The following is a 13,449-nucleotide window of genomic DNA, read 5'->3' as shown; positions in this document are numbered from 1 at the left end:
ACTGTGCTTCTCATGGAGCAGCTCCTTCCTTGCAGCAGGCAATGCCATAGGCAGGCCAGCAAATGCTGACAGAACTAACTTGCCATTTCCCATTTCTCCAAAATAATCCTTCTGCCTCAGAAGACAAAAGCAGAGACAGAGGAAGGAAGATATCACCCATTTCCCTATAAAGTACTCCAAATTTCAAGGGATCATTGAGACAAACAGAAAATTGTCATGATGCAGAGTGCGACAGATGCAATCTCCCAGCGTAGAAGGTCCAGCAATGCACTACCCCCTGAGCTGAACTAAGAGCCAAATATGACCTTTCAGTCTTCACATTCACTGCCCCCAGGCTACGTTACATTTTGCCCTGAGGATCTTGATGTATTTAAGATTCCAAAAGAGTAATTTTATAAACATTCCGATAAATATCCAGTCTTTCAAAGTATGAAGCCATCCTGCCATAACTGAGAATGGAAGAAAGGAGCTGCTGCATGTGGAGACACCGTGATATTCCACATGCCTAGCCCATGCTCCTCTAAGAATTTAAACCATCACATTTTTTTCCAGGTTGGCTTCCTGCCCAAGTTTCCTCCCCAAAACACCCACAGCAAGGTCAGAGGAGATCTCCCCCTGGCACAAGGGAGCTACCAGGCTGGGAGCAAAGGAGGACAAGGACAGGCCAGTGATGCGGTCAAGGTCAGTCATCTTCAGCTGCCATGAAATCACACCTGAGAAGGATTTACTGCCAGGATCTGAGTTGCTGCAGTCAGGCAAAGGAAGGGGGGGGTGTCCTATTTGTGCGTCTAATGACCCAACTTAGCAGGACAGAAACCAAGTGCTTGACCTTTCTCAACATCATGTGAAACAAATGCTCCATATGACATGGCTCCAGCATTATGTACCAGGCACAGGTGCATGACTGCAATTAGAAATGTCCGGCATTTCACACATAACAGCACCTTTCAACCCAACCCAGCCCATCCATAACCACTCTGAGACTCAATTACCATTTTCTTCCCACTCAGCCTTCCCAGCTCCCTTGCCAGGTCAAGCAGCACCAAATAATTCCCCATGAAGTCTCACAGCTGTTATTTGAAAATTAAATTGGAAGTCATGACACCTCACTGCACGCTGATAGATCTTACACTTGGCATTTGGTTTATCCTGACACCATTCCTCACCCCCACCCCTAAACCAACTTCCGCGGAGAACAATGCTGCCAGTCTGTGTCCACAACAGATTTATTCCCCCCTTTCCAGCAGCTCAAAATGTCCACACCTTCAAGGGGCAATAGCTGCTTGAAGCAAAGGGTTCCTTCTGGTCTGTGGAAAGAAAAGGCTGCCCTCTATAATCAGGGTATTGTTCTCCCTAAATGGAGCCAGACTCTGTAAACACGCTCCTCTGCACGGCGCTGGGAGGGCGAATGCCAGCGTGTGTATACATACATGCAGAGAATGTGTCTTGTTCTAAACAACAGTAAATTATGGTAATTCATTTCCTCTGCCTAAACAGTGCTAATATGCTTCGGGAAAGGAGGAGGAAAAAGTAAACAAGGGTCCATTACACAAAGGTGAGGGGGAGACGTAACCAAATAACTCCACCAAATGTCTCCTCTGGGGAAGGACATTCACGTTACAGCTCAGATGGGCTTTACACAGCCCTCCCTATGTCCTGCTGCAGGTGGAAATGCAACAGCAACTATTTCTTTCTTTTCTTTAATAAGGTTTCAGCCTGTTTTCACGAGTTCAGTCTTGTGAAATGGGAAATGAGCCCCCACCAGTGCCCTGATCCACAGAGACTGCATCCCTGGGGGCTTTGCACTGCATGTGATGTGAGTGCTCTGGTGACCAAAGCCAACACGAATAGTCAGAGCCTATTTGTGATTTTCTAACAGGAAAATAATTTCACTAAGCAAACTGCCATGCTTTGACTCAAAACCCTGATTAGCACAGTTTGAAAACAGGGCAGCATACTGTTCTGGGAATTAACTTGCTTGACCCCTAGTCTATAATGGCACTCAAATAATCTGTGAGTCAGACCAAGTTGAAAAACTCTTGGAAGACCACACTGAAAGAATTTACTGGATTTATTGGATTTTCTAGGATAAAAGAAAAATAAGCTTGGAACTCCACTTAGTCTGTGGCCTTCAGAAAGACAAGCTTTTTCTCCTGAGAGTACCTAGAAGAGAAAGACTGCCTATGCTGAGCAGCACTTTTTGAGTCTCTCTTTAATGTACTGGAAACTCTCAACAAATAGTCATAATTATTACAAATATGCAGGTCTATTGCTATGATTACTTCTGAGTAGCACCTTGCAGTACCTTTCTTCTTTGGTACTGATGGTAAAGTAAGGGACAGATTCCTTACTCTGTGCATCTACAATCCTCCTCCAAACAGGAATACTCAATAGGGAGAGAGCTCTGAATTTAACTTCAACTTAAGTATCTGGAAGCTGCTTTACTAGTTGCATACAAAGACTAGTCTGGTGGTTCCAATGAATTTCCAGGGACAAGAATAAACCTGTGTACATCACCATCACAAAATACTGCCTGAAATCCTCCAAATCCTCTGGCCTACTCCTGTTTGAGTAGGCAGGAAATCAGAAAAGCATTCTGCCCTAGGAATACAAGCAGGACTTTGCTCTGGTCTAGATCAAACACTGACCCATCCCCACCTTGCAGTTTCTGCAGCTCCTGAGCAAAATGCTCTTGCCAGCCTCTAGTACTTCTTTGTGCCTCCTTGTATCCCAAAAACGATAGCTGGGTGTGTGCTCAGAACAGTGACAAATACCTTCAGAGAACAAATCCAGCAATTAGCAATCAACTGTTCAAAGCCAGTCCCCTGCATATGCAAATATCTCCCTAACAGATTTATGATTCCTTGTCAATCAAACAAGGCAAAGTAAATACCTGCTTACTGTCCTGGCTGTGATTAAGTTGAAAGTTTCACTCTCATTAGCTTTAATGAAATTAGCCCTGGCAATACTGCATTTCTGATTGGCTGGGAATAGCAGGGAGGAGGAAAGATACTCATCAGCTCTGATCTGTTATTCTAGTTTTATATTAACTATTGCAGATCATGATGAACCCTCCCATGGTGTGGTGCCACCCCACACAGAACTGAAACTCAGCCTGATCTTACAAGGCTCCAGTTTCTGCTCTCTGGCTGGATTATATATTTAAATCCCACTCACACCTACTCAGCCACAACTCACTGAACCTAAAGGGACTATCACCTTTGTAATCCAACCCTGAACATTAAATTATTAAATGACTTATCAGAGCATGGAGCCTGATCTCGATAGGCTGGAGTGAGCTGTCAACTCACTCCTCCCCAGTTTTTCCATTTCAAACTGCCCAAAAATACATTAAACACTTCCCAATATTACTGGTCTGGATAAAGAGACACTGTTATTGCCACCAAAATGTTGTGTTAGTCTGCAGAAGAGCAGGGAAGATTTAGATTCACCCAGGTGAGCAAGGTGGCTCACAGCACCATCTCTCTGAAGGGTATCCACACCTTGCTGGTGTTAGAGGTGTGGATACCTTCTAACTTTAACACTGACAGGTCAATGACAAACAAGCATTCTTTCCACAGAGAGCCTGGAGTATCTCTGGGGAGATATTCCACAACCTTCAGACCTTCAGCTTGTTAGTCATTAACCCTTCCATCCTTGACACGCAGTTGTTCATACACCTGCAGCTCATCTGGCACTTGCCATTGCTTAATCAGCAGTTACAGATCTGTTACAATCTGTGTTAACAGATATGAGAACAACCACCAAGAAAAATAACTTCCTCTGTTACTCCAACTCATACAAACCTATTAGAGAGGAAGGAGGAGGGAAAGAAACCTGTTCACAGTGCTCCAGCATCCACAGCAGCCTAACTCCAGTACTTTGGCTTGTGCAACTTTGAGAGATTGGAGGGTCTGAACAGCTTTTCCCTCCTTTATGGTTGATTTGGCATCACTCCATTCACTTCTGTCTAGACCAAAGGAGATTAAAATCCATACAAAGCAAGAGTAAAAGAGTAGCTAGCACAATGAAAGCATCCCTTTTACATTACAAGGCTTTTACTCAGAGTCATGTATTGGTCAAAAGCCAATCAAGTCTCACGCCTGTACATGGGGGCACCTGCGAGGACAGACGAGATGAGAGAACTACAGCACAGACTTGGAAAAGCTGCATCCCAACATACCCTCCAGAGCCACACACTGGCTGCTCAAGATCCTCTCCCAGGCACCAGTAGGTCTCAAGAGCAGGGGTACACTAACTAATCTGAACTAAAATTTCTTTTGGAGGCTGGCTAACGCATTTGCCTCCACGTTCCTCTGCAGCTTCTTCCCTCTCCCAGTATCCTGGGCAGAACTTACAAGCCCAAAGTTACCACAGAGATGCTCTGCCAGTCCACACTAATACCTAACTCTTAAGGTCATCAGTTCAGGGGCCATGTGGAACAAAATCCAGCAAGGAGAATACAAATTTTTTAAAATGCCTACTGTACAAATAAGGTCCACATTTCCCTATTTGTCTGCTGTTCATGTTTTTTATCTGACAGGCACAAATACCGATGGCCCCTAAAATACCCATCCAAGTCACTGTCGCCCAAGTGGCATGCAGGGTATGACACCTCTTGCATTACTCACTTGACAGGATACCCAAGATTGTGTGAATCTCTCACAAAATAAATTTACCACATATAAGAAGAAATTATTTTGTGTCCCATCAAGCTGGAAACCACTTGTAGAGAAGCTGAGCATAGAGGTGCAGCCATCCTGAGAAACATTAACCTGCTCCAAGGAGCCTCTGTTCCCAATTTACATTTTTCTTCTTTCCTTAGTGAAGCTCAAAATTAAGTTTGAACACTTAATGAGAGAAGTAGCCTGGAGTTATTGGCTGAATTTCTTCGTGAAAATTGGAGTGGTTGGGATGAAATAACAATGTCGGGATCCTCATAGCACTGCAGGGTGCTGTGTTCCTGCTGTGGTACAAAGGGGACACTGAGTAATCAGAGCAACCCACCAAACTCCACAAGCCTAGGTTTATTTGACTGGGAAGTGGGGGGGGGGGGGGGGAGAAAAAAAAAAATCAGAGATGGGAATAGATTCAGCAACAAACAGCATACACTCACTTATTAAATAACAGTCAGGCAAGTCTTCAGCCCCTCCGCACCCAGAACACTGCCCACAGGTTGGTTCTGTCACAGGGGATAAACCTCTGCAGCAACCCAAAGCTTAACCAGTGAATTTCCAAATCGTTTTCAGCCCCAGCAGCACGTGCTCCACCCACCACCCAGAGCTGGCAGTCAGTAGCAGCAAAATGTGCTTTTCTAGAATAAAAAATGTGAGCCCAAGCCATGCAGGCACACAGGCGAGTGGCACACTTAGCCCACATCCCCTCTGCTGTCCCACATGAGGTGGTTATCACAGATAATCTGAATAAGTCATCCTTCAGGGATGGATCCAAAGCCTATGGGAGTGAGTAGGAGTCACAGCACCAACACTCACAGGCTCTGAATCAGGTCCTAACCTGTCACAACCGGCATGGGCTGCATCTGTCTATCTCACACGACATTGGGACAGCACAATCAGATTAATCAAGCTTGCTTTTGGAAATATTTTTCCTTTACCATAGTATCACAGTCACTATGAAAGAGCAGCAGACTGAACAGACTTGCATCAGACAGAGGTCTTTGCAACTTCTGCATTCACCCTGGCTCCACTCTCAAAAAGTCCCTTATATGACCAAAAATGTATCACCACATTGCAGAAGATTAGAACAGGTGAACACAGCTAAATAGGTATGGGGGCATTTTTATCAGAGAAAGCTCAAAGTAAAGGCTGATTACAGAGAACAAGACAAGGAATAGAAATCCAAATTAAATGTTCCAAACAATATCAAATGCATTTTAGCTTGAGCAGCTCACCAGGAAACACAGGAAGAGGTCAGATGAAAGACAAATTACTCGAAACAAGACAAAATGAGGAGGGTAATAAAAGAAATGTGAGAAAAGAGCATTTCCACCAACTCCTGTAATGCTGGGATACATTTGCACAGATCCTTTTGGCAGCATGGTTTTACAAGTCACTGCAGACACAAGTAGATGCTTCACATCTCAGGAAAATCAGCTGCACCAGTTCAAATCTCACTGAACAAATAAAGCTATGACTAAAGGTTGTTGGGTTTTTTTTTTTTTTTAATTCAACCTAGGGACAAGAGGATCTCTACATTATTATTTTTTTTTTAGAGGAAAATAACAGGGGAAAATAATAATTTAGTGGAAATTTTATCTCTTCTAGTAATTAATGGAGAATGCACAGGCAGACTATTGCACTCACACTATTCCATGACGAGTTTTCTATGCCCAGACGAATCAGCATCACTTAGGGTGAGACAGACAGTCAAAAAGCAATTATCAGAGAGGATACTGGAAAAAATCACCTCTATCAGCCAATTCATGTCAAACGAAAAACTTCAGCTTAATAAATTGGCACCAATGGCCACAAATCTTGAAAAGAGAGTTTCTACTTGCTAGCGTCACCTCTTTTTCAATTTAGAATTATATTCTTTTTCTGAAAAAAAAACACTTTGCAGTAATATCTCAAGCACCACCTCATGGAACATGAAAGTTACTTCTGTGGCTAAGACTTGGGCTCTGGAGTCCAGCCTTTGCTATGTGCAAGTTCATCCCAGAAAAGACACATTTTGATTTGCTGCTTGCGTCTTTTAATGAAGGTCAAAGAAACATATGGACTTGGAAAACAGAGTTATAAAAACTTTAGGGAAAATCTAGATGTATTTGAGCAATTTGCTGAGTTTTGTAATATTCCTAATTAAAAACAAATAAAATCAACCCTAATTTTCCAGTATGACGCACGCTGAATTTTATGTTTAAACTCAGCCACAATTTAAAGCAGCCGACAGCCTCAGAAGAAGGGAGGAACCAGCGTTTAAAAAAATAACCACGATTTTCTTAGATCGTCATGTTGACTCTAGGTACAAGTCATGCTGACAGATTATTCATGAGCAAGTGCCCCAAGAGCAAGATCCAAAAAATGCCCCAAACTTCACCAGAAGATGAGCTTCCATAAAAACTGAATCAGGCTGTTAGATCTGAACATGCTTCTCTTTCACAAGTGGGGAATTACCTAATCATTCTATCTGGTAACAACAACCCAACAAGAATAAACGTGTAAAACAGAAGCCAATAACCATCTCTCTCACACTACCATTATTTATCCTTTCTACGTTTACTGAAAGGACTCTTCTTTTAAACCCCAAAGTTCCCTCTTATAAACCCCAAAGCTGCAGAATGGGAATTCTGTTCATTAGAACAAAGAACTCAACTTCCAAAAAATAATATAAAAAATCTCTAACGCCTTATTCCCTTTTCTTCAATATTAAGAGAAACCAAAATGGCACATAACACCATTTCTGTATGAAACCATTGAATTTTGAGGCAGCCCAATCAGCAAATTCCCTGTAAAGCAGACACCAAGCAGGTTTGCAAGCCAAGGTCGCACAGAGAAGTGCCAGAACAGAAAGCGATTAAGGCCCCGTTCTTCCCCTCCCTACGCAATGCACTGAAAATGAAATCAACATCCAAACTAATTAGTTTCCAGCGGAATATCAGTTTACTTGCTAACAGGAGGGTGGTTACTGCTCTTACCAAAAACTTCTAAACATACCATGCAAAATCTTGCTTAAGCCACGAGACCAAGCCAGGCACATACCAATGTTACCATATACGGTCACCAACGCGAATATGATGGCAACTTGACAGATTTGGAACAAATATTGCGTTGTCAGTCACTGAGATAACATATGCAGGAAAATATCAGATTGTATTACCTGTGTCCAACCGGAGGTGTGGTGTGGCAGGGGCTACATTGCTGCAGGACATAGTCACCAAAGGTTAAGTGACCCAAGATGGCATTAATCCCTGTAGAGGAGGGCCAGGGCAGGACACTGAGGACTTTTATGCCCAGTATGGGGCTGCTTGGGGAGAACAGGATTGGAACAGCAAGAGGGATGAGCCGCTGGACCTGCACTGTTATCCCAGATTCAGAGTAGACATTATCTGTCACGGCTGGGAACCAGGCTGAGGCAGCCACCCCACACCTTGGCTGTCAGCTGGAAGGCATAGTCCCCTTCAGAAAAACACAGCACACAGGTTTTGTTCTCCAAGAGTGGGCTTTAGGCACACAGCCATTCTAGCCTTCAGCCACAAGGGAAAGAAGGAGCTTGGATATCTACCAAAATAGCTCCCAAGGAAGACTTTTTTGGTATAGACTCCCTCCAGGAGATCCTTAGCCTGGAATAAGACTGGCCACAGAGTTATTCCAGACTAAGTTTTTTTGAAAAAAAAAAAAAAAAAAAAAAAAAAAAAAAAAAGTGCATTTGCAAGTGTACACAACCCCTTAGTCAATGTCTTTCAGTTTCAACCCCAAAAGCATTGGTTCAAACACACCCAGAGCTACCTCATCCCTCATCCCTTCAAACACACAGAGTTCTACCACCTGTACCTCTAAAATCTGACCTGCTCTTTTTTGCCTGGGTACTTCAAAGGTATTGCCTCTTTCTTAAGAGTTTATCTTGGTTTGCTAAGATATTCCCTTTTTTACAGCATCTTCTAAATCAGTGATGAGATACACTGGTGGGACAGAGCCAGCAGGCACAGATCCGACCCTGGAAAAATACCTCTTTCTGCAGGGAGGTGGAAAAAAAAAAACCTGCCACACAAACCCAATCAGTCATTCCTGCAGGGCCCTTTGCCTTAAAAGGTGTCACCTAAAAAAAGATGTAAAAATGATACAACGTACCATTTAATGCAAGACTGCAGCTGAGCATTCAATGGTCAGGAAATATCAAAGCTGGAGCGCGTGGGCAACTTAACTCTGCCCCCTTGTGCAGATGCACCATGGCACAGCCCTTCCCTGAGCACGGCCACAGCAGTCAGTTGGCTCCAGATTAAAACCCTAATTACAGCATAACCTACTTTTGTCTAAAATGAGTAGAAAAGAAAGACCATCACTTTCCCAGAGAGCCTCCTCAGCCACCTTCCTCACTTGATCACCAGCCAGCAAGCACCTATTTAATTTCTGATGCCTCGGATCAGGAGGTGCTGGCACACTTCAGGCCACACATGTCTAATCTGCAGTCAGGACACAGATATGACATGCTGTTTGACCAAAACAAAGAGCTCTTCTTCCTCCAGAGAAGAGCCTCACGACCTCAGGCTGAGATTTGGCTGAAGGACTGCCTATAAAACCTGAGCGATTATAGCAGGTAACGTTTACACATCTCCAGTGGCCAAAGCCCTCGTATGAGGCGTTTGGAAAAATTCTGCAGGCACATAAAAAGCCTGGCACATTTTTCCAAGAACCTGAAATTATCCCAATGTAAACACCTGACAATTGGAGATATTTGTAACAACTGGAGATATTTGTCAGCACAGTTCCAAAGTTCTGAAAAGTGTCTCATCTCTGCTCACAAGTTTGATCTCCCATCTACCTCTCTCATTATCAAAAATGTTCTCCACCTTATGGAGGTCTAAAGCAGGACTTAAATGTCAGAATTTTGTCTCTGTTTTCCCAGCAATGACTCGTTTTTCTTCTTCACTTTAAACTAGCACATGAATGAATGAGATTTTTCATGGGTTCGGCCCTGGCTTTTAACCTCTATTTCTAGACAATTTTAAACAACCAGAACCATCTCTCCATACACTTACAGGATGGGTTTTTCCAGCTCTGAAAAGCGTTCAAATAACCCAATTGCCAATGTGATCCTATTAAAGTTATATGAAAAAGACCTTTCCACAGGACAAATAATGATGTCCTGAAATTACTGCTGGTTATTTTTTGCCACTTCACGTGACAACAGCCCACAGTGCTTCACTTTCCGGGGCAGTAAGTGTACGAGCAAGACGATTGTAAACCAAATTTAAACAGGGTCAGCCAGTAAAGCAGCCGATACTCAGCTCACATCAGAGACAAGAATCTTTTTGTCTTCTCCTGCCCACTTCAGATCTTTTCCGGAACTCCACCAACTTCTCAGGTCCATTGCAATAATATACATCTATGAAGTCATCTTAATTCATACACTGCTACCCATCGCCCACAACTTAAACTGAGTCCCCATTGTAAGCCCTGCCTGGAATTCAGACTTGCAGGAATTACAGCCTATATACTGTTTTCTTTTTCATTCAGCTTCCAGCCAAATCATTTTATAGTGCTTTTGCCTCCATAAAATATTTGCTTGAGAGGCAATGCCAAGAAGGAAAAAAAGGCAGTGCACTAAACCAAACTTGGGTTTTCAGAGTAATGCTCCCCCCTCTCCTCTCCCACCCTCAACTCCAAATATTTATTTTCAGCAAGTTACAGACCAAGTGACAGAGAAGTTTAAACCTTTTAATTCACAACTCCATCACGCTGGATGACTTGAAGGTCTTACAACAATTCACGAAATTCTGAGACTGTTGGGAATTTCAGCTGGAGCAATCTGAATTCTAAAGTTGTACCCCCATTCTCTTGGAACAATGCAGCCCCTACTCTGTGACCAGAGGCAGGGCAGCTGAAAGCCTGGATTCCCATTCAGGCTTTTTAAGGACAGCACCCACCAAGGTACAACACAGGCAAAAGCACAGGAAGCGCCACCTCTCCTTGCACTCTGATCCCAGTGCTTTGCTAAAAGCACCTTGCCATAAAGAAGCTTCTTTTTTCCTACCCCCCTTCATTCCCAGGTCAATGTATTTCAATTTGCCTCTGGAAGGTAACCTGTTTATTGAAATCTGATCAACTGCTGGAGCCTCAGCGCTAAAATACGCTCTCTCGCTGTTGGGAACTGTCATTTGTCTGTCACCAGGGAAGTTAATGGATGTGTTTGTTTAGTTTGTAAGTGGGAATACACAGGGCAGAGGCTGGAGCGATTAGAGGAGGGGAGAGGTATTTCTGGTCCACAGAGGAATGCAGTTGCTTTTCTTTAAAATTGTCTGCGTATTTTTACACAGGCACAAGAAAAGCCCCTGGAAGTTCACCTGTGTCTAACAGACCTCAGCAAACCCGCGCTCCATCCCAAACGACAGCCTCGAACCATGCAGGTAAGGAGGCACCACACGTGGGGACAAGCCTGCAGCTCTGTGCAGATAAAAAATGTGCAGGGGATGAGTCCCTGCCCACAGCAACACCCCTGGGGAGTCCCTCTGGGAGCATGGCGGGTGTTTGGGGAGCACAAGCCCACAGAGCAAAGAGAAGGGAGAGAGCCACAGGGTGATCGAACCAAGCGCGGTCCCCTTACCTCTCGCCGAGTCCGAAAATACAATTATCCCTGCAAAAAGGAGCGCCAGCTGCAATTCCATTTTGAAAAACAGATCCCGCCGTATCACACAGGCTACTGTCCTCTCAGACCTGGAGGCAGAAAAAAGGAGAGGAAAACAGTTACTGAGGGGAAAAAACCCTGAACAACACTCAACTTTGCGGAGTTTTAAATCCTATCGAGAAGACAAGAAGAAACAGCAAATGAAAGAGCAACGTACTTGTAATTCATTCCTTGGTGCTCAGTGAGTAAAACTTTGCCCTCCTCTCAGCTTTACCCTGATATAAATCAAGAACCCACTGAGGCCAGTAAGCTCCTCTAAGTTTACAGTTAATGCATAATTCTTTGGTATCCTGTACAGAACCAGGCTGGAAGGCAAACAAAACGCTAGCAAGTGGCCATAAAACAAGATTTCAGGTTAACAATTTGCGGAGGAACTTGGTGGAAGGGGGAGGAGGAATGTTACCTCTCCCATCAGCAGCCCAGAAAACTTTGTGTTGCTGCTCCAGTGCCCCTCAGCCAGGCTCCACTCTGGGTACGCGCCTTCCTCCACCCCGGGACTTCTCTGCACAGCACTGATTCCTCCTTTCCTCTTCTTTCCCCCCGCCACGCTCCCCCCACCCACAGCCCCACTTGTTTCCGTGGGCTCCAGAGGTGCGTCCCAAAGCGCAACCGCACTTAATTACCCAGATTCTTGAAGATGCCTTCGCTGTGATACGCACACCCGGGGAAGATCAGGTTTACATTAATTATACCCTGTTCTCCTCCTAAAACTCTCACTCTCTAAACACTGTCTGGATTCCTCACCCTTGTAAACTCCCCGGTTTAAACACCCCGTGCCCCCAGGACACACAACAACCCGCGTACAGCATCCAGCAAAGCAAACGCGGCCGCTCCGCCGCTCGCTCCGCCGTTCTCGGCGGGCAGCGGGAGCGGGGGGCGGCGGGGCTCCGGCGGGGCGCAGCGCGGCTCGGGTAACGGGATATTCGCCGCCGGGAACCGGGGTCGCGGAAGGGAGGGACGCGCGGGGGGACACCCGGCGCGATGCCACCTGGTGCTGCCCCGCGCCTCGGGGCTGCGCCGGCGGCTCCCAGCTGTGCGCTACGCGGCCCCGGCGGGGTGTCCCGGCGCGGGGTGGCGGCGCGGGGGACACTTACCTTGGCTGCTGCCGGGCTCTAACACCGCGCGCCGGAGCCCATCCCCGCCGCTCGCCGCCTCATGCCCTCCGCGGCCACGGCGCCCGGCGGGCGCTCCGCCGCCGGCCTCTACCTCATCCCCCCCTCCCCGGGGTGGCGGGGGCTGCCTGGGGGTGCCCTCCGCACGGAGCGGCTCTGCCCCCTCACCGGCTTTACAACAACCTCCCCCCTTCGCCCCCGCGGGCGATTTTTTTCCACTCGAGAGTCACGGGCGAGGAGGTCAGGGAAAGGGGGAAACCTTGTAAATTATTTTTTTCCTGCTTTCCGGGCCGGGCTGAGCGTGTGTGTGCGGGGAGGGACAGCGGGGACCTGCCAGAGCCTCCGGGGCTCCGCGCCGCGGGATGCCCGGTGATGCCGTCCGGCGGCTCGCCCAGCCGGAATCCCGTTTAAGGAGCGAGGGGAGGAGGGGAAAGGGGCTGGGGAAGGGGAGGGGAGGGGGGGGGGAGAGCCGGGGAGAGAGAAACCGGCGATAAAGCAACTTTCCCTGCAGGGCTTTGTGGCGGTGGGGGCCGAGCCGCTGCGGAGGGCGGCGCGGGGCCGCCCCGCTCCAAACTTCGCACCAATCCCCGGGAGCCCCCGGCAGCCCCCGCCCCCCGCCGGCCCCGCTCCCCTTAACCCTTTGCGGGCGGCGGCGGCGGCTGCGGAGCGCTCGGCGCGCCGGGAGCGTGTCTCGGAGCCCCCGCCACGCTCCGGACCCGCCGCGGCCGCCGCTCCCGAGCCTGGCACCCCCGGCGCTGCGGTGCCGCCCGCGCCGTGCCCCACAGCCTTCCCCTGCCCGGACCCCCGTGAGCCCAGCGGCGGGGGACCTCCGACCCCGCAGCCCCGAACCCGTCCCGGCCAAAGCACCTCTCCTCCCCAGGCCGGGAGAGAGCCCCGGCCGTGGGAAGCCACCGCGCAGGCAGCGGGGGAGAGTCGGGGGGCCGCTGCCCCGTTTTGATCTCTCGGCTTGGAGGCA

The 13,449-nt window shown here is 47.2% G+C and overlaps 1 protein-coding gene across 3 annotated transcripts in view; it reads right to left on the bottom strand.

Annotated features, from left to right (window-relative positions):
• FGFRL1 (fibroblast growth factor receptor like 1) overlaps positions 1-12,870 on the bottom strand; it is a 166,673-nt gene extending 153,803 nt beyond the window's left edge. Inside the window, exons 1-2 of one of the 3 annotated variants that reach the window (XM_066317321.1) lie at positions 12,456-12,870; positions 11,281-11,390 (exon numbers count right to left, since the gene is read on the bottom strand). In XM_066317321.1, the coding sequence (XP_066173418.1) occupies positions 11,281-11,341 (61 nt within the window). In that variant the 5' untranslated portion in view covers positions 11,342-11,390; positions 12,456-12,870. Of the gene's footprint in view, positions 1-11,280; positions 11,391-11,764; positions 11,884-12,105; positions 12,186-12,455 lie in introns of those variants that run through there. The other 2 variants (XM_066317323.1, XM_066317322.1) reach the window with 2 other exon arrangements.
• Between the last annotated feature and the right edge of the window lie 579 nt (positions 12,871-13,449).

Source organism: Sylvia atricapilla, chromosome 4 (genome assembly GCF_009819655.1).
Source record: "Sylvia atricapilla isolate bSylAtr1 chromosome 4, bSylAtr1.pri, whole genome shotgun sequence".
Taxonomy (NCBI): Eukaryota; Metazoa; Chordata; class Aves; order Passeriformes; family Sylviidae; genus Sylvia; species Sylvia atricapilla.
The sequence above is the reverse complement of the archived record's forward strand: the minus strand, read 5'-3'. Positions and strand labels throughout refer to the sequence as shown.